Source organism: Akebia trifoliata, chromosome 3 (assembly GCF_017979445.1).
Source record: "Akebia trifoliata isolate Shusen 1 chromosome 3, ASM1797944v1, whole genome shotgun sequence".
NCBI classification, from domain to species: domain Eukaryota; kingdom Viridiplantae; phylum Streptophyta; class Magnoliopsida; order Ranunculales; family Lardizabalaceae; genus Akebia; species Akebia trifoliata.
The window spans coordinates 2,628,053-2,645,443 of record NC_141377.1 but is presented as its reverse complement, the minus strand read 5'-3'; the positions used below and the strand labels follow the sequence as shown (position 1 = coordinate 2,645,443).

The 17,391-nt window shown below is 34.8% G+C and overlaps 3 protein-coding genes across 3 annotated transcripts; 1 reads left to right on the top strand and 2 right to left on the bottom strand.

Annotated features, from left to right (window-relative positions):
- Nucleotides 1-1,376: 1,376 nt before the first annotated feature.
- Nucleotides 1,377-8,019, bottom strand: LOC147405512 (Pyridoxal-5'-phosphate-dependent enzyme family protein). Its single transcript, XM_086433270.1, has 7 exons — nucleotides 7,870-8,019; nucleotides 6,450-6,773; nucleotides 5,638-5,680; nucleotides 5,147-5,512; nucleotides 3,935-4,064; nucleotides 3,184-3,360; nucleotides 1,377-1,867 (listed from the first exon to the last, which is right to left on the bottom strand). Exons 1-7 carry the CDS (start codon nucleotides 7,954-7,956, stop codon nucleotides 1,618-1,620), a joined length of 1,377 nt encoding a protein of 458 aa, XP_086289396.1. The 5' UTR covers nucleotides 7,957-8,019; the 3' UTR covers nucleotides 1,377-1,617.
- A 2,367-nt stretch (nucleotides 8,020-10,386) lies between these two features.
- Nucleotides 10,387-11,083, top strand: LOC147405511 (uncharacterized). Its single transcript, XM_086432707.1, has one exon. The coding sequence runs from the start codon at nucleotides 10,522-10,524 to the stop codon at nucleotides 10,885-10,887; it is 366 nt and encodes a 121-aa protein (XP_086288833.1). The 5' UTR covers nucleotides 10,387-10,521; the 3' UTR covers nucleotides 10,888-11,083.
- A 2,851-nt stretch (nucleotides 11,084-13,934) lies between these two features.
- On the bottom strand, nucleotides 13,935-15,961 carry LOC147405510 (putative pectate lyase 18). The gene is made up of 4 exons (XM_086433269.1): nucleotides 15,828-15,961; nucleotides 14,990-15,730; nucleotides 14,734-14,872; nucleotides 13,935-14,392 (listed from the first exon to the last, which is right to left on the bottom strand). Exons 1-4 carry the CDS (start codon nucleotides 15,935-15,937, stop codon nucleotides 14,171-14,173), a joined length of 1,212 nt encoding a protein of 403 aa, XP_086289395.1. The 5' UTR covers nucleotides 15,938-15,961; the 3' UTR covers nucleotides 13,935-14,170.
- Between the last annotated feature and the right edge of the window lie 1,430 nt (nucleotides 15,962-17,391).

The following is a 17,391-nucleotide window of genomic DNA, read 5'->3' as shown; positions in this document are numbered from 1 at the left end:
CTGATTTTTTGTGAGGATGATCTCTATGGTGAGGAGATCATCCTTGCCAAAAATCAGCTCATTATGAAACTTCTAGACCGTCCAATTTTTGTTGAAAAATTATAGACCGTCCAATTTTTGTAAATCATTTTGATGGGGTTAGAAGATTTGGAATGGGATGATTTTTTCCAGGATGATCCCCTCATCACAGAGATCATCCTCACAAAAAATCAGCTCATTCCAAACATTTTTGCCCATATAAGACAAAACGGTGTGTGTCGCAATGTGAGTCTCAATATGAGTCTTAGGAACGTGACCCTATAGGTTCAAAGGACAACCATTTCTACACACATATAGACAACGTGTTTTGTCTTATATGGGCAAAAATGTTTGGAATGGACTGATTTTTTGTGAGGATGATCTCTGTGATGAGGAGATCATCCTTGCCAAAAATCAGCTCATTATGAAACTTCTAGACCATCCAATTTTTGTTGAAAAATTATAGACCGTCCAATTTTTGTAAATCAATTTTGATGGGGTTAGAAGTTTTGGAATAGGATGATTTTTTGCCAGGATGATCCCCTCATCACAGAGATCATCCTCACAAAAAATCAGCCTATTCCAAACATTTTTGCCCATATAAGACAAAATGGTGTGTCGCAATGTGAGTCGTAATAGGGGTCGTAATAACACTGTCATATATATATATATATATATAGGGAAATGTTCAGCACCCTAAGTTTTACCACACACTTTAACAAACGTTTTTGTCCTACATGGGTTAGAAGTTTTGGAATGGGCTGATTTTTGGTGAGGATGATCTCTATGACTAGAAGATCATCCTCCCCAAAAATCAGCCCATTCCGAAATGTTTAGCCCCATGTTTACAAGTTGAAAAATTGTGGACCGTCCATTTTTTGTAAACCATTTTTGATGGGGTTAGAAGTTTTGGAATGAGCTGATTTTTGGTGAGGATGATCTCCTCACCATAGAGATCATCCTCACCAAAAATCAGCCCATTCCAAAACTTCTAACCCATGTAAGACAAAACACGTTTGTTAAAGTGTGTGGTAAAGCTTAGGGTGCTGAACGGGACCCATATATATATATATATATTGAGTTGTGTTGGGGTGACCTCAAGATTGTACCTCATATTGCACATCTTGATGTGAATGTGTAAGAATCATAGATGCCTTTTGACTCGTATCTCGATGAAAATCATCTATGATTCCTCCATGATTTCACGTTAGGATGTGCGATATGAGGTACAATCTTGAGGTCAATTCAGCATTATTCAATTACATTTCACATTTTTGTTCGTACACCAAAAAGTATATAATGTGACACCATCATTGATGTTCAAGGAGAGATTCTATTGTCCCCCCCCAACTTTTGCTAATGCCACCCCAATTCATATGTAAATCACCAAATAATTAGCACACATCTTGGGGTTGCATTAGTAAAAGTTGGTGTGGTAATAGAAGCTCTTGTATTTAAGATGAATAAAATTATAATTCAAAATTTTGTTCCTAGACCAAAAAATATATAATGTGATACCATCATTCATGCCGATACTGATACATCTTTTGCAAGGCCAAAACCATGATCTAGACTCGCAATAAAATAAAATATGCTCTACTATAGAGAGACGGGCATTGTTACTTCGAGTGTATGGAAGAAAGATTTGTACCTCTGAGCCAAACCAAACATGCCAAGGGTTCCACCTGTATGGAGCATTACAACTTTGGCGTCCACTTCGAATTCCTTCTGACTAAGGTATGTCGCGTGTTCCCAAGCGGACAAGGTGTAGATCGGGTCCACGAGAATACCAGTTTGCCGTGCGATTTGTTGGCACGACTCTACTTCCCCTTTCAATATATTACCAAATCTGAAAAATGTACAAACTCTCATTCAAGTACCAAGGAAAATGCTGAAAAGAATCAAAATTATAGATAATGAAACAGAAATATCAGCTAGATTTGCTAATAATTCCTAAATCAAAGCACGCAATATAGTTCATAAACAAGAAAACACAATTAATATGGAGATCCAATTTGGCTGATAATGAAATTAGAGATGTATGGATCAACAGAGTATAATAGAGAAAAATAACCAGAAAAAATATAAAATAAACCTTGCACTTTGATGTAAGATTTTGCAACAATGCTAGGAACCCCTTGTCCAGAAGACACATCTCTAATAGTTTCTTTACGTTTTTTTTTTCTGCTTATCGTGGGTATCCCCACCTTTCAGGTGAGACTAGTCCCATGGTCCCTCGGAAAGTCCTACGTGCAACTGGTTGAGTAGAGGGTCAAACTGACCCTTTACATGGCATGCACAACCATCATTCCATTTGTTCGTCACGAAACATCATGAGAGAAATGAAGTTGCTCCATCCAGAGAGGTTTAATTTTAGCTAGTATTTTTGTCACATTTTGAGACTTTTATTTGATGACACAATTTTTTTTCCCCTTTCTTTTTAAGCCTCAACATACTTTTAATTGCTCTTGAATCAGATCATTAATAGCAACACTGAGGGATTCAAATTGGCATCTTCTTCATCTTGAAAGACTCCGAATCACTTTTGAACTCCAACCGGTCTCATCTTCAAATCACTATTCCTTCCTCCAAAGCACTCTTCACTCACATAAAGTTTTTTTTCACTCACATGAAGTTTTTTTTTTTTTTTTTTAAATGTAAAATAAATGAAAAGAATTTACAATTAGTAAGCGACAAAAAGGGTATTTAAATCACGTTACTTGAAAAGAGAAGGCTAAAATTGACATTTATAGGAAAAGGGGACACAATAGTTATTCTGAAAAAGCTGAACCGTGATAGAGATTGGCTTTCAAATCTTCTCTCTCTCCTCTATATTGGAAGATGTGAACAGTGATAAAGGAGTTTTCTTCATTTTGAAGGATGGTTGGGGTATGGTTCAGAGGTCTTCATCTCTAAATATATAGATTTTAAGGATAGTTGGAGTTGCTCTTACTAGAGCAGTTATGCATGGATATTTGTTTTTCTCATATTTAGGAAAGAAAAAAAAAAACAGCAATATCAACTGTGCTTTTGTTGCATGTTAATGCATATATGAAAACAGCTTGCTGAGGTCTAAGAATAGTAAATGTATATGAGGTGGAGTGCTTGAAGAAATAACATAAACTATAACAAAGAGAACAGTGAAAAAGTAAATATGTTACTCACTTTCTTGGATGTATGCGTTCTACCCAATTCACAATGCCATCATCAACTCCATTTAATTCATCCTCAGCATCTCGCAAACCATAGAGCCTCTTGAATTCAGAAATCAAGTGCTTTTCCTTCTTCTTGTACCCTTCAACAGTATCAGCAAGCATCACTGCATTTACCTCCCATGGCAGACTAGCAAATAACAATAAGAATTGTTAACTATATATTAGGAGCTCCTATTGTATGTAGGGGGTGCAACTTGGTTCGGTTTGGGGCCGAATTAGAACTGAACCTACATAGGTCAGTTCTGCTAAATAAGAACCAGAACCAAACCGAAATGCCAATACAACCAAACCGAACTAACGTGGGTTTGGTTCACTTCTATGGGTTGCCAATATTCTATAAACTTGCTAGGAAGTGACGTAGTTTTAATTGAAAAAAAAAAAACAAATATATAATAAACATAAAATTTCATATAATAAATCATTAACTTATCCATAAAAAAATCCATTAACTTATTAATAAAAATCCATTAACCTATGTCCTAACTCTAAAATAATTCATAATAAATTAATACACATTTATGTATTACATGAAGGTTTGATTCTCAGTTCGGTTGGGTTTGGTTCTCGGTTTGAACCAAACCAAGTTGCAACCCTAGTTGCACACTTTTGTTGGGGCTCAAACTTCTAGTAAGAACGGATACAATCCTCAATAAATTGTAAGGTTTGAAAGCAAAAGATATTTAGGAAAAATTAGAACATACCCTAAACATAACGCTCCAAGCCCTAAACCAACAGCTGTTGTCCCAGTACCAGAATCTACAACAATTTTTATGGGTTGATTCTTCCCAAATAAATGAGCTTGGGACAGGTACTCCACCAGGCGAATAACACCTGCAATAGAGAACTCATACTTGGGTAAAACGATTGTAGTAATTAAATCATTACTTCATCAGAAAAATTCTGCCTAAAAGTCTACTGAGAGTACTTGATGGGAATGTAGAAAGGAAAGATCACATATTGTTTAAAGCAACCGAATTTTAAATTTACGAGATAACAAAGGAATTCAGGAGTAGAAGACATAGAGATGGTAGTTTTGTAGATTATCGAAACCTAAACTACCCATCTGGTAAGGTAATGGCATACAGCTCACATGGTGCACAAAGGTTTAGACCCTACCATTCAGTAGTCCTATTGAGAGGATTTCATCAAAAACTACCTAAAGAACCACCCAATCTGTAATGCGTTTAGTGGTCAATTTGCATTTTTTTTTTTGTTGACTCTTGGTAGATCATTATGGTTTCCTCGGTGTACATCAATGCATGCAAAGCAGGCACAGAAGCTGGGCATTGTATGTAAGGGTGCAACTTGGTTCGGTTTGGTGCCAAATTGAAACCAAACCAACATAGGCCAGCTCCCTTAAATAAGAACCAGACCCGAACTGAAATGCCAATAGGACCAAACCAAACTAAGGAAGGTCGGTTTGATTCGATTCGGTTCTATGGGTTGCCAATATTCTATAAACCTGTTTGGAAATAAAATATTTGTAATTGGAAAAAAAAAAAAAACAAATATATAATAAACAAAAAATTCCATATAATGAATCATTAATCTATCCATAAAAAAGTCATTAATTTATCCATAAAAAATTTATTAATCAATGTCCTAACTCCTAAAATAATTCATAATATATATATTACATAAGGATTCGGTTCTATACAAGCCTTGAACTGAGAACCAAACGGAATTGATCGGTTCTCCATTTTCTTAACCCAGAACCAAGCCGCAACTTGTTCCAAACCAGCCCAAAGCTATGGGTTTGGTTCAGTTCTCGGTTTGAACCGGCCAAGTTACATACAACTTGTATGTATAAATGTATACACAAGAGTTTCCAAATCCTTACATACATACATAAATATACACATATGTATCCATAAGAGTATGTGACCACGAAGATACTAAAGAAATGATCCTACCTAATAATGCAGCAGCATCCCCTGCACCTTCATTAACAATGAGAACTTTTCTTGGATGATTTTGAGCCCGGGGCATAGTGGTAGCACTTATATGAGCATCAATGGGCATGCAATTTACTTCTTCAGAGCTCTTAGTGGCAAAAGACATGTTAAGAATATCATTAAACAATATCACACAACCATTGCTCCCTGCAACTAACTCAGCATGCCTAGTAAGCACTTCTTCTCTCTTCGCATAAAGAGATCTTGGAACATATATGGCATTCCCATACATTGTTGATATCAGATTGTAGCCGGTTGGAATATCAGGTTGTTCACCTCGTAGTAGTAAATGTGACCTTACTCCTCTCTCTGCACAAGAGACAGCTGAGCAATATGCAAGTTGACGTTAGTAGAAAGACTTTTTGATGTCCCATTGAACTGAGGAAAGTTTCACGAATGCATACAATTTCAGAGAAAATGCCAAAGTAGCCACAGCAAGAAGTCCATACCAACAGCTGCGGTATGTGCACTTTGACAACCTCCGCATGTAACCTAAGAAATGTACAAGTAGGATGTTACATGTAATTGGATTTTCCTAAAATGCCAGAAATATTATCTGGTTATGCCTATATGTATGGTTCCCAAGGTTTAAAATATCATATCGATTGAATTTTCAGTTAATGAAAAAACCAATCCAATAGCGGTTGATACATTCGATACAAACCTATACATATCCAATACATTCCTGAAACATTCAATGTTTCGAGGTCATTGTTTCGTATCGGTCATGGTTGATACCAATATGTATCGACCGATACATTCCAATGCATTCCGATATTTTAAACCATGTATGACTCCTTAGAAGAAGAAATCTAAGGTACCAATTGGTCGGACATCTGGACCATAAGCATAAGGAGGGTCTACTAACAGGCTACACGTGCACAAAACGCGTGTGCATCTAAATTTTGGAGGGGTGAAAAGAGGGGAATCCACCATTTAATGGATCCATCAAGGAGATCTACTACGCTAAAGACCAACAATATTCCCCGAAATTGTTCTGATAGTACAAGGCAAAGAAACATATAGTTACAATCACCAAATTATGACCCGTCTTCACCCTTATACCTATGAAAAAGAAAAAATATATATATCAAATTATGGTTTCTTCATCAAATGATGCGTCACACAACCCTGAATGTGTGCAATGTGCACCAGTATGCCCATGTAAATAAATTAGCACTAGCATTTGAAACTGTGGAAGTCTATATTCAAAAGTAGATACAAGTGTTACTAGTGCCCAATTAGAGGAACAATATCTCACCACATCGGTCACTGAATGATCTCCCACAAGAGGGAGCAAGCCATCCAATTTTCTTGCTTTATTACCATTTACCAACGGATGCAACAAATCATCCCTTACAACATAAAAGGACTGGTCATGCCTTTTCTTCATCATGTCATCACCCAAAGTTGGCCGAGTGTTGTTTGAAAAAGAAAACCTAATAGATGGAACTCCTCCAAGTTGTACTTCCAATTCCGAGAGTGATATTTGGTGGATTTTGGTATCTGGACTAACCAACGCCCATCTTCTATCAAGCAAATCCGTCGTAAAGTTTCTATTGCACTGCTTCAATTCGGAAAAGCCCTGATAGTGAAAGAACACATTTTTCCAACTATAAGTTGCACTCTTGTAGGCTTTTCTTAAAAAAAGGAATAAGAGCTCTGTTAATAAGATGACTCAAAGAAAAAATACCATATAACTCTAAATCGACACATTATAGCAAAACTATGAAGGTCTAACAGCATCACAAGAAGCATATAATTATGTAGGCATCAAGATATTTGGATTAAAAAAAAATGTTTATCCAACTTTTGTTTGCTCTATAAAACCTCAAAATCAAATGTGACAAGTTCCATCCAATTGAGCTACAAACTCAATGATAAAACAACAAAATTCCGTATAACACCATGATAGCAAAATTATGGTGGTCTAGTAGCATCACCAGGGCACATATGATTATGAAGGCATCAAAATAATTGCATTAGACAAATTGTTTCTACGACTTTGCTTTTCTTAGAAAAAACTCAAAATCAATGTGACAAGTGCCAATCCAATTTAAGGTGCCAGCTTGCTAAGTTGGTTAAAGTCCACAAGTGTGGATACCACAATCTGGGTTTTTAAGGTTCACCTTTATCTAATAATTACTAACCACTAACTCGCTTGCTTATCCCAAAAAAAAAAAAAAACACCATTGATTGCAAAGAAAGAAATTTTTTTTTTTTTTTTCAAATTTCTGAAAAAGGAAAATTATGATTGACCTTATCAAGAAGTTTTTCTCAAAGGGGTTGAAGCATCATCTATGTGAGAAATAATGACACCAAGAGTCTCAACAAGGAAATCCCATTATCAACAAAAGCTTCACCGCAAATCTTCATAAAAAAGACGTCTTGTTTTACTTCACTAAAGCACTTAAAAATTCTAAATTTCCTCTTAGAACATTCATCCGCAACTCCACAGTCCACATAGAAATTCTTTGGTTTTGAACTACAAATCCATTGAACCCAATTACTAACACCCCACCCGCCCCCCCAAAAAAAAAAAAATCCTATTTAGATAAATAGTTTCTAGTTTAACTTTTATTTCTGGTTAAAGATATGAGAACTATCAAACGAAACAGAAAATAATTCTAGAAATGAACAACAAGAAATAAATAAATAAAAATGGCGGAGATGATAAATACCAAGGAATTATAAAGAGATGCTTTTGAATGAAGCTCCTTTTTCATGATTGCCATAGAAGGATTCCTCGGCAACTGATGAAGTTTCATTATGTTTTTGTCTCAAATGCAGAGATGCCTCAACTTCTGGTTTTGTTGAAGTGAAATGTGGGATGGAAATTGGGAAGGGGCTTTAAAACTCGTCGAAACCGAGATGACTCACTTGGTTTGATCTTTATATCTTAATTCGCATTATATTTTAAAAATATCAGCCGAGTCAACTGGTTTTTGAATTTTTAATATAAAAAAATTAATTAATTTAAATATTTTTTTAATATAAATATGATATTGTGACAGAGCACCTTCAAAACCACCATGTTTTATAAAAATTATAATATCTTTGATATAAATAATATTAATAGATAATTTTAAATTGAATTAAATGATTTATTTCACTTGAGACAAGATGAGTGGGTGAGTCAATCTGGTTTTAAAACTATAACTTAGATTGGGCTTCATTGTCCCAATAGCCATTTAGTGGACCCGAATTAAAATTTATAGATGTCAATGGGTGGGTTGGATTCGGGTTGGGCTTGACCCTAAAGAGGTGGACTCTACCTTAGATCAGCACTATATCCCTATTTGGGCTAAGTCGACTAAGCCATATAAGAATGATTTAAAATGTTGAATTTAATATTCTTAATGAAAAATAATAATAATTATACTTTCAAATTTCAATACATGTGTGTGTGTGTGTGTGTGAAGATTGTCTAATCAAATATGAAATTTATATTTTATTTAACTATTAATATTATATATAAGAGTAAAATTATAATTGTACAATTTATTTTATTTTTTATTAAGTTTTAATAGAAAAATATGGATATACTTTATAAATATATTTATAAGATATAGTAGCAGGTCGGACACTATTAAACACCTAGCTCAATCTGAAATTGACTGGCTGGAAATTTTAGAACCTGGCTTTACTAACCCTCCTGCGAAGAAATCCAAGTTCGCATGATCCCGACTAGAGAAAAAGAAACAACTACAGTCATGGTTTTAAAACTCATTTTGATGTCCTGTCTCGTCCATGAACGAGACCAAGTCATTTCGGATGAGATATCGAATTTGTTCGAGTTATCTCGGATGATATTTAAAAAAAATGCCTTAGAATTAGAATAAACCATGCCTTTGAGACGACTTGTAAACTCGTCTCCTTGGTGGACAATATCGAGACACCTTTGATGTGTCTCATCTTGGTCTCGAACAAGATTTTAAATCATAACTACAGCAAGTTGGCAAACAATTCCAAGGAAAGAAAGCATGGAAGTGATCTAGAGTGAATCCTATTTTATTAGAGTCGTGATTACTTGACTCTCCCACGTGGCATATTCACAATACTCTCTTGGTGTGGCATGTGTTAAAACCATCGATTTTTCCTCAGGATACACATTTGCATATCCCCATAAATATTTATAATTGTGTATTCCGAGGAAAATATCTATAATTCTAGCACATGATACATCAGGAGAGTGTTTTGAGTATGCCAAGTGGGGGAGTTAGAAAATCATTACTCATTTATTATTCAAGTGTAATGATTTTCTAACTCAACCTGATAGGATAACTCAAAAACTCACCTATAGTCTGTGAAATTATGTATCTCAAGGGAAAAAAATCTATTATTCCTTGCACATGCTACATCGATGAGTTATTCTATTAGGCTGAATTAGAAAATCAGCACTCATTATGTAAGTCTATTTATGATGGTGAAATTTTACATGTGTAATGATTTTGTAACTCAACTTGACATGGTGACTCAAAAACTCAACTGCCTGTACCCTACAATAATGGTAGATTTTTTCTCTCATGAGACACAACTGCACATGTGAAGGAAAAAATCTATGGCTTTTGCACCTGCCACATTAGTGAGTTATTGAGTCACCCTGCCAAGTTGAGTCGTGCTGAGTTGATACAATGACATGGTGGCACGCACGTAATCGTAGATGCTTTTCCGCGAGATGCGAGTAAAAAGCATATACGGTTATGTGCACGCCATTTGTGTTTGTTTGCATCACTCGAGCATTAGTGCTCAATTTTACACCTATTGGCTCTCAGGCTGAGCTTGGCATTGGTGGGCAGCCATCACTTCTAATAAAGGCCCATGTCTTACTGAACCGAAAAATCAAATTAGTTTGTGATTTTAAGTTGGATCAGGGGCACCATATGTCCAAGAGCCAAAATAATATGCCACATGGCATATCAAATAGAACAATCCAAGTCCCTAAAGTACAGGATCTGAAGCACCCAATTATAAAAATCAAAAGTCAAAATTATTACAAAACAAGGTCCTGCGATTACAGCCTGATCCGGTCAACATAACAACCAGTTCCCCTCCTCCACATACTTCAACTAACAAAATAACCGTTTTAACTGAAACAAACTGTCCTTTGATCCACCGTCACAATCGGTAAACCAGTTGTCCGTATTCAATGCCCAACGGTTCTCCTCCACTACCCTATACAGACCCCACCTTCCTACCCCATTCATCTCCATTGCAGTCTTTCTCTATTTACGTAGAGACAAGTTCTGCATTATAAGCAATCCTCACTATTCTTCTTGTCTCTATATCTCCTTTCAATCCCTCTATTTCTCTAATTTTCCAAAAAAACACAAATGGCTCGACAAATCTTCGTTCTCGCTCTAATCCTCGTCGCCATCATAGGGTCAGTCTACGCACAAGAATCCACCGCTACCCCTGCCGCTTCAACTACGTCGGGCTCCGCATCAGCTCCAGTTGGTGACGATCCCAGCATTGCTGATGCAGGTGGGTTGTCACCTTCTGGAGATGCAGCAGCTGATGGACCCGCCGAGGGTCCAATCGGCGAGACGCCAATTACCAGTGGGCCTGATATGATCGATTTGCCACCTAGTTCTTCAATAGCTATGGGGCCTTCAGGACATAAGAGCAATGGGTGTACCTTGAAAATCTCAGCTTCCATTGCTGGTGTTGCTGCTGTTTCTGGTTTCTTTTTCTTCTAAGATGAAAAATAAAAGTGAGATGTTATTATAGGCTAGTTGATGATTTATGTATTTGAGGATAAATGTATAAGTGGGGACTCTTTGGTTAATTATGATTTTATGTAATTTTTTTTGTGGGGATGTAAGGGTATTGTTACCATTTCTTTTCTTTGTTTCCCATACTATTTAATATAATCAGATATTGAATATTTTTCCATGGACAAAGGAAAATAAAATAAATAAACAACAACAATAACAACAAAGTTTTATAGTAAAGATGTTGGAATCGGCTAAAGCATTCTTTATCTTTCCGCTCTGTTCAAAAGCTAAGTCTTCTTTTATTGAGAATGAATTTATAACTTTCTATGCATTTTCACTATCTTCATCAATGAGATTTTGGGTCTTTATCCCGTTCTTTTAGGAACTTCAAGTTGAATGTTTCTTCTAATTAGGGATTTAACTAATATTTATTAAACATACTTAAATCGTCTCAATCAACTCTTTCTTAGTTAATTTATTACCTATATTATATATATTATGATGGAAACAAGTCTAAACATCAATGTATCTTGTGAGTAAAATAGCACATTATTGAAAAAAATTAAAAACATTTATAACATCAAGATACTATCATTAACTTTCACATTAAATAATATTTGTGAATTAAATCACAAATAACTATAAGGACATAGAAATTAACCATAGTCCTACAAAAAATTGGTTATTATTATTATTTGAAAAAATGCTTTTAAAGCGTAAAAAACATATTTGAAACATAAAAACACATTTTTGAAAATGTTGAGATACTTTCATTGTTGAAGGTACAAAACGCGTTTTAAATGAGATTTTTTTTATTTTTTATTACTATGTTCTCAATTAGATGGTTTTTCCTCAATGAGTCCCTATCATTATAGGCAAATGACAAGCCGAGATTTGCTCTTAAAGATTAAGATTATTAATTTGCTAATTGAACCAAAAATGACCATCTAGACATTGAGATATGTGTTGAAAATTAATCATTTATTACTTTTAAATATATGCAAATTTATAATCATAAAGCAATAAAAAGAGTACTGCTGATTGAAATCTAAGTAAAATAATTTTTTAAGTTATAAAACTATTATTAAATTACTTCTTATAATAAAATAATAAATATTTATATAAAATAACAAAATCATTAGAATTCTTTGGATAATTTAAATGTACCACTTGATGGTTGGATTTTTTTTTTTTTTTTCGGAAAACTAATAGAAAAAACCAAAATGCCTTCTTCTCTATCTTCTTGTAAAATATCCTTGACATTGTCGCCTAAAACTCTTTCCTACTCTTTAATATTCTCTGAGATAAATATTTTTACTCTCATCTTCAAATCTATAAATCATCAAATCCAATTAACTATAAATCAGCCATGAAAAACACCAAATCCAACCGATGAAAGTTTGCTGATTATTTTTAGGAAAATTCCGAAGTAACATTAAAATTGACATCGATTCTCACATTGCTTATGAGGATGTATATATGGAACAATAAATGCTTTTCATCGAGATACGAGTGAACATCAACTATGGCTATGTGTGCACCTCCACATCAACAATGTGAGAATTGATGTCAATTTTAATGTCACTATGTGAAAATTGAAAATTTTTACAAGAAAATTCGACGGCCCAAAACCCATAAATTTTAATGTCACTATGTGAAAACAAATTTTATGTTTTTCAATCCGATGACTTAGAGCCATCAAATTTCTCTCATCCTCCATTAATTTGATGGTTTCAATTCATTTAAAAACACAATTGACATCTTGATCCGTCAAATATTAGTTTTTTTTTTTCACATTTTGGTGAATATTATGATTACTACCAGCTATGTTTTCAAATTGATAAAATATCCCTTAACCCGAGTTTACTTAGGAAGACTAACATAAAATGACCTAAATGCCCCCATCTTCAACTTCTAGCCAAATATCATTTAATTTTCCCCTGAAAAAACCCGTCATCTTCAAGGTTTTTAATCTATTACCTCATGCTCAATCCATCATTTTCAAGCCTTGCAGATTTTTTTGACAAGGCTAGGATCTTCATCTCAAGAGTATATGATTTTTGAAAATGAGGATTATTTTCCCTTACGCCCAACAAATATACTGTTGGATGATCTTACATGTAATTTAATTCGCTTGTAATGTTCCATGTTTGGCTTTGGGATGGGGTCACTTTTAACCCCAGTTTATCAATAAATAAAAAAAATCAACTTTTTGGAGAAAATACATGATATTTTCACAAAAAAATCCACAACTTTATTTTTCTAAAAATCCTATCTTGTTTGTAAAATGTGTAGGTTGAAGGAGATAGATTTATAGGTTAAAAAAAAGGGTAAATTTTTTTAACCTACAAATTTTGAGGAGAAGAATCAAAGAGGATTTGACTAGAGGTTGAAAATGTGGACATCATAAATCATTTTTTGTTGGTCTCTCGGTGAAGACTGAGGGCAAGAAGTGTGTCTTCAGTTTCAAAAACAGGGACATATCAAATATTCACCAAAACGTAGAGGGGGCGTGTCTAAATTTCCCAACATTTTAATACCAAAGGCATAAGGATGCCACCCTAGTTAACTCAAGTCAAAAACTTGAGTCTGACTCATCCAAGTAAGACAAAATTAAATTAAACTAAAACAATATTTTTTTAATCTTTTGAAATTAATGAATAAAAATGTTTATTTTTTGATGTCCGCAAAACTATCTTACATAGCCAACGAACTCGGTAGTGTTTCTAACCTAATTGGGTTAATTTTCAAATTGACTCATTCTAGTTGATATGTTGACTTGATTATTTTCCAAAGTTCCAACCAGTGTTGGAGCTGAGTCCCCTCAAAATCTAATCAAGTCAACTTGCTTGAGTTTCGAGTTGACTCAATGAATTTTATAACTATTAGTTTATGACTAATACCGATTCCTACAACTATTTTTAATTTTTATATATTGAGGACAAATTTTTTTCTGTTGGTTTTTGTGGGCTTTGCATATTGTTTGGTGTGAAGTCCCGAGTCCCTAAAATACACAAAAATGGGAACACAAAATAAAGACAAAGCCACTACATTGAAAATCCAATATTTATCAACACATCTGCACTTGTTTTCTCCTACCCCACCACCTAAATGGTCGTTTTTGATTAATAAGCAGAGGTTGTACTCACAAGAACAAAAAAGTAAAAAAAAAGATAAACCCTTAGATTAAACCTACTTATTGGTGTGTAACACCAAATTCATATATCTCTTAAGCATGCAATGCCTTGCATGTGAATAATCATGATCAGCAACGCGATCCCTTCCTGCAAGTGAGGGCTCCAGCGGTTATGGTCATCGAGCCAACAAGAGCAGATGGTCTCGCGCTCAAGCTTGAGGCCCTGGCATAGCTCGATGATGCACCAGCCCCAGATGGAATGAAGAATGCACCATTCAACATTAAGTCGCCTTCGGATCTCCAATTCCAATGCTTCCATTCACTCATTGGTGCATCCTCATGTTTAGTCACCTGTATGAATCAATTATTAAAAATTAAACATTTAAAATAAAAATTCAATTAAAATTCTTTTTCACATGAGTTACTGGTCTCATTAAAAATTATATTAATTAAAATTATTATAATATATATAAATTTTTTTTAAATTATTTTGACATTTAAATAAATATAAAATACGATTATTTTGAAATAAAAATTAGTCAAATCAGATACTATGGTTGACTACCACTTATGGGGGCGTCATCTGTGGCACATGACAGGCCCATAAGGGTTAGTCAAACTAGTCAGACTTATTTACATTTTTTCTATAAAAAAAATCTAAAATAAATATAATGTGACTTTTTCTATATTACCTCTTTATTAAATCTAAAATCGGGGGCAAGAAATCTGTTTCCTTGACTGTTAATAGTAGGTGCTGCACTTCCACCAATTGCATACATTTCCCAATGAGTGTAGTCATTGTTGACAACATGAAAGTATCCATGTCTACACCTGCAAATATTTACAACAATCAATTTTCCTCAATACATCATTGATCGATGCAAATCGATCACAACCATCAATTCGGTGGACTTTAATAGTAAAGGATACATGATTTTGAAATTGTACCTTGGCATCCTTTGAACAAGGCCTTCTCCAAAGTGATTATAGGCTATGGTGACTTGCATGACTTTGTCTTGAAAGAAGGAATCACTGTGGCCCAAAAGCATGACTTTATCATGATGGGTCATGAAGTTATTTGATAGGGTGATGGCAGTTGATGCATGGATTGCATCAATGAGTCCATCATGGCAATTAGAAAGAGAACAATGGTCCACCCACACATGGGTACCACCAAAGATGGAGATCCCATCACCATCAGACATACCCCTAAATCCAGAATGTCTAGGATTACTTCTCACATCAGTATTCCCAGCTGGTTTACAGTCATGTATGTGGATGCCATGTATGATGATATTGGTCACATATTGTATAGTAATGCATGGCCCATCAGCAATATGGACACTTGCACCTCTACCATCTATGGTCTTGTATGAGTTCATAATGAGTTCCTCCTTAAGCCTAATGACCATATCTCTAGCAAAGATGATCCATAAGGGCTCATCTTGGATGACAGCATGACGGAGTGTCCCTGGCTTAGGCGTCACAGGGTCGTCGTCCCCAGAGTCTGTGACCACGTAAATGCGACCATTTCGTCCACCAATTGCATTCTTACCGAATCCAATGGCACAATCAGCTAACCGTTGGCGGTTTTGAACCCAATTAGGGTCACACCGCCAGCAATCGTCGATGGGGTTGCCCGTACCACAGGACAAGTAGCCCAAGTTCCTTCTAGAGGCATTGATGCTCCTGAAAATAAAAATGTGACATATTATTAACTTAACATAAGGTTTAAGCATTAAACTAACAAACTATAACTTATATATTATAGAGGTATGTAACTTACCTCTCTACTTCCTGTACCACTAGATCAGAGTCTTGGACTGGGGAGGAGTGAATGAGAGTTGGTGTTAGAAGAGAAAAGAGGAGAAGAAGAGAGACTGAGAGACTTTGCATTTTTTTTTTTTCTTCTCTTTGCAAAGGAAGATAGGACTTGAGTAAGAAGTTGAATGATGGAGGGGAATTTATAAAGGAAAAAGCCGGAAGAGAGGGCGTGATTAAGTTAAACATGTGGGCCCATTTGTTTGTGATTTTGGGTTTTACATGATTTCTATTTGATAGTTCAGCAGTTAAGAAAGACAAATATCGCTTGCATTTGATACAGTTGAGCCTGACATCCTTCCATGCGTTTAAACCATAGTTTTTAAGAATAATGACTTTCGAACTAGAAAGTTTTCACTCGGTCAATACTCGGCCAAGGTGGCATGGACGTGAAATCATATATCTTTTTCTCGGGATACACAACTGCAAGTCTCTATATAGTTAGAAAATCAGCCCTCTAATTTTAAAACTTATCGAAAATCAAGTCAAGTTAGAAAATCATCAAAACAACTCAAAAATGCACCGATGAGTTAATAACTCAATCGGTTTATTCAACTATATGGGATATATAAGTGGGAAAAAGAAAAGTTAATTTAAATTATTATTTTTTAAATATTTATAAATTTAATATAAATTTTTACTTTATTCATCCAAAACGTACATCTCAACTCTTTCGGTGCGAGAGATATATTCTCTTATTTTAGTATTATATGACCTATAATATAACGACTTGTAAATCTATAATATCAAGGGACCTTTTCAGATCATAAAGAAGAATGTTGATCTAACTTATTACTTGACTTGATTGATGTCGAGTGAAGTTTTCAAGTTTTAAAACTATGATTTAAACAAGAATCGTGCTAGAATGACCTCAAGCTAGAATCTCATATCACACTTCTTGACGTGAAAGTGATTATGAACCATAGATGCTTTTTCACTCGTTGATTTAAAAATAAGGAGTAAACTAGCTATCAACTACAAGGTGTATATGATCATCCACTCATTCATTGAATGGGTCAGGTCAAAAGTTCAATGAGATCATTCGATTTCTTCTTAAATTGAAGGTGAATTGTCAAATATAGTTAATTATCTAGGGAGGTACCCAAAATATAACCATTTTTTTTTTTTTTTTTTGACCTTTTGAAGCTAACCGCAAACCGCGCCAAATAAAGTGGAGTGTATTACCAGTGTTGACCTCCTTTTAACCATCACTTGGTAAACACACTGTTCAATCAAGAGAAAATCTTCGATACAACGACATTTTCAATGGAGATATGTATAATTAATTAGATTAGGCTAACCTTAAATGACGTTTGATGAAATGGAAAAATTTGCCCAAAGTTGAAGCTCGCAGAGACCTTAATATCATTTGTAGAAAAGATCGAAAGATTTTTCAAGCGAAAAGGAGACGAAGACTTCTAGGACATAAGTGGGGGAGACTTTAGCGTTCACATATGTAGAGTTATGTCATGTGTCTAAGTTAGAGAGTCTACCTCAGCCCGATACATATTATCGGAGTTATTTACTTA

What these genes read in the sequence shown, in the direction of transcription:
- LOC147405512 (XM_086433270.1), bottom strand. Translation starts at nt 7,956, where the DNA reads ATGAAACTTCATCAGTTGCCGAGGAATCCTTCTATGGCAATCATGAAA. An exon ending in ATCATTCAGTGACCGATGTG is followed by an intron (nt 5,681 to 6,449) that starts GTGAGATATTGT and finishes TACATTTCTTAG; the next exon opens with GTTACATGCGGAGGTTGTCA. An exon ending in TGCACATACCGCAGCTGTTG is followed by an intron (nt 5,513 to 5,637) that starts GTATGGACTTCT and finishes CATATTGCTCAG; the next exon opens with CTGTCTCTTGTGCAGAGAGA.
- LOC147405510 (XM_086433269.1), bottom strand. Translation starts at nt 15,937, where the DNA reads ATGCAAAGTCTCTCAGTCTCTCTTCTTCTCCTCTTTTCTCTTCTAACA. An exon ending in GTGGTACAGGAAGTAGAGAG is followed by an intron (nt 15,731 to 15,827) that starts GTAAGTTACATA and finishes TTTTATTTTCAG; the next exon opens with GAGCATCAATGCCTCTAGAA. An exon ending in ATTTTAGATTTAATAAAGAG is followed by an intron (nt 14,393 to 14,733) that starts GTAATATAGAAA and finishes TGATTCATACAG; the next exon opens with GTGACTAAACATGAGGATGC.
- LOC147405511 (XM_086432707.1), top strand. Translation starts at nt 10,522, where the DNA reads ATGGCTCGACAAATCTTCGTTCTCGCTCTAATCCTCGTCGCCATCATA.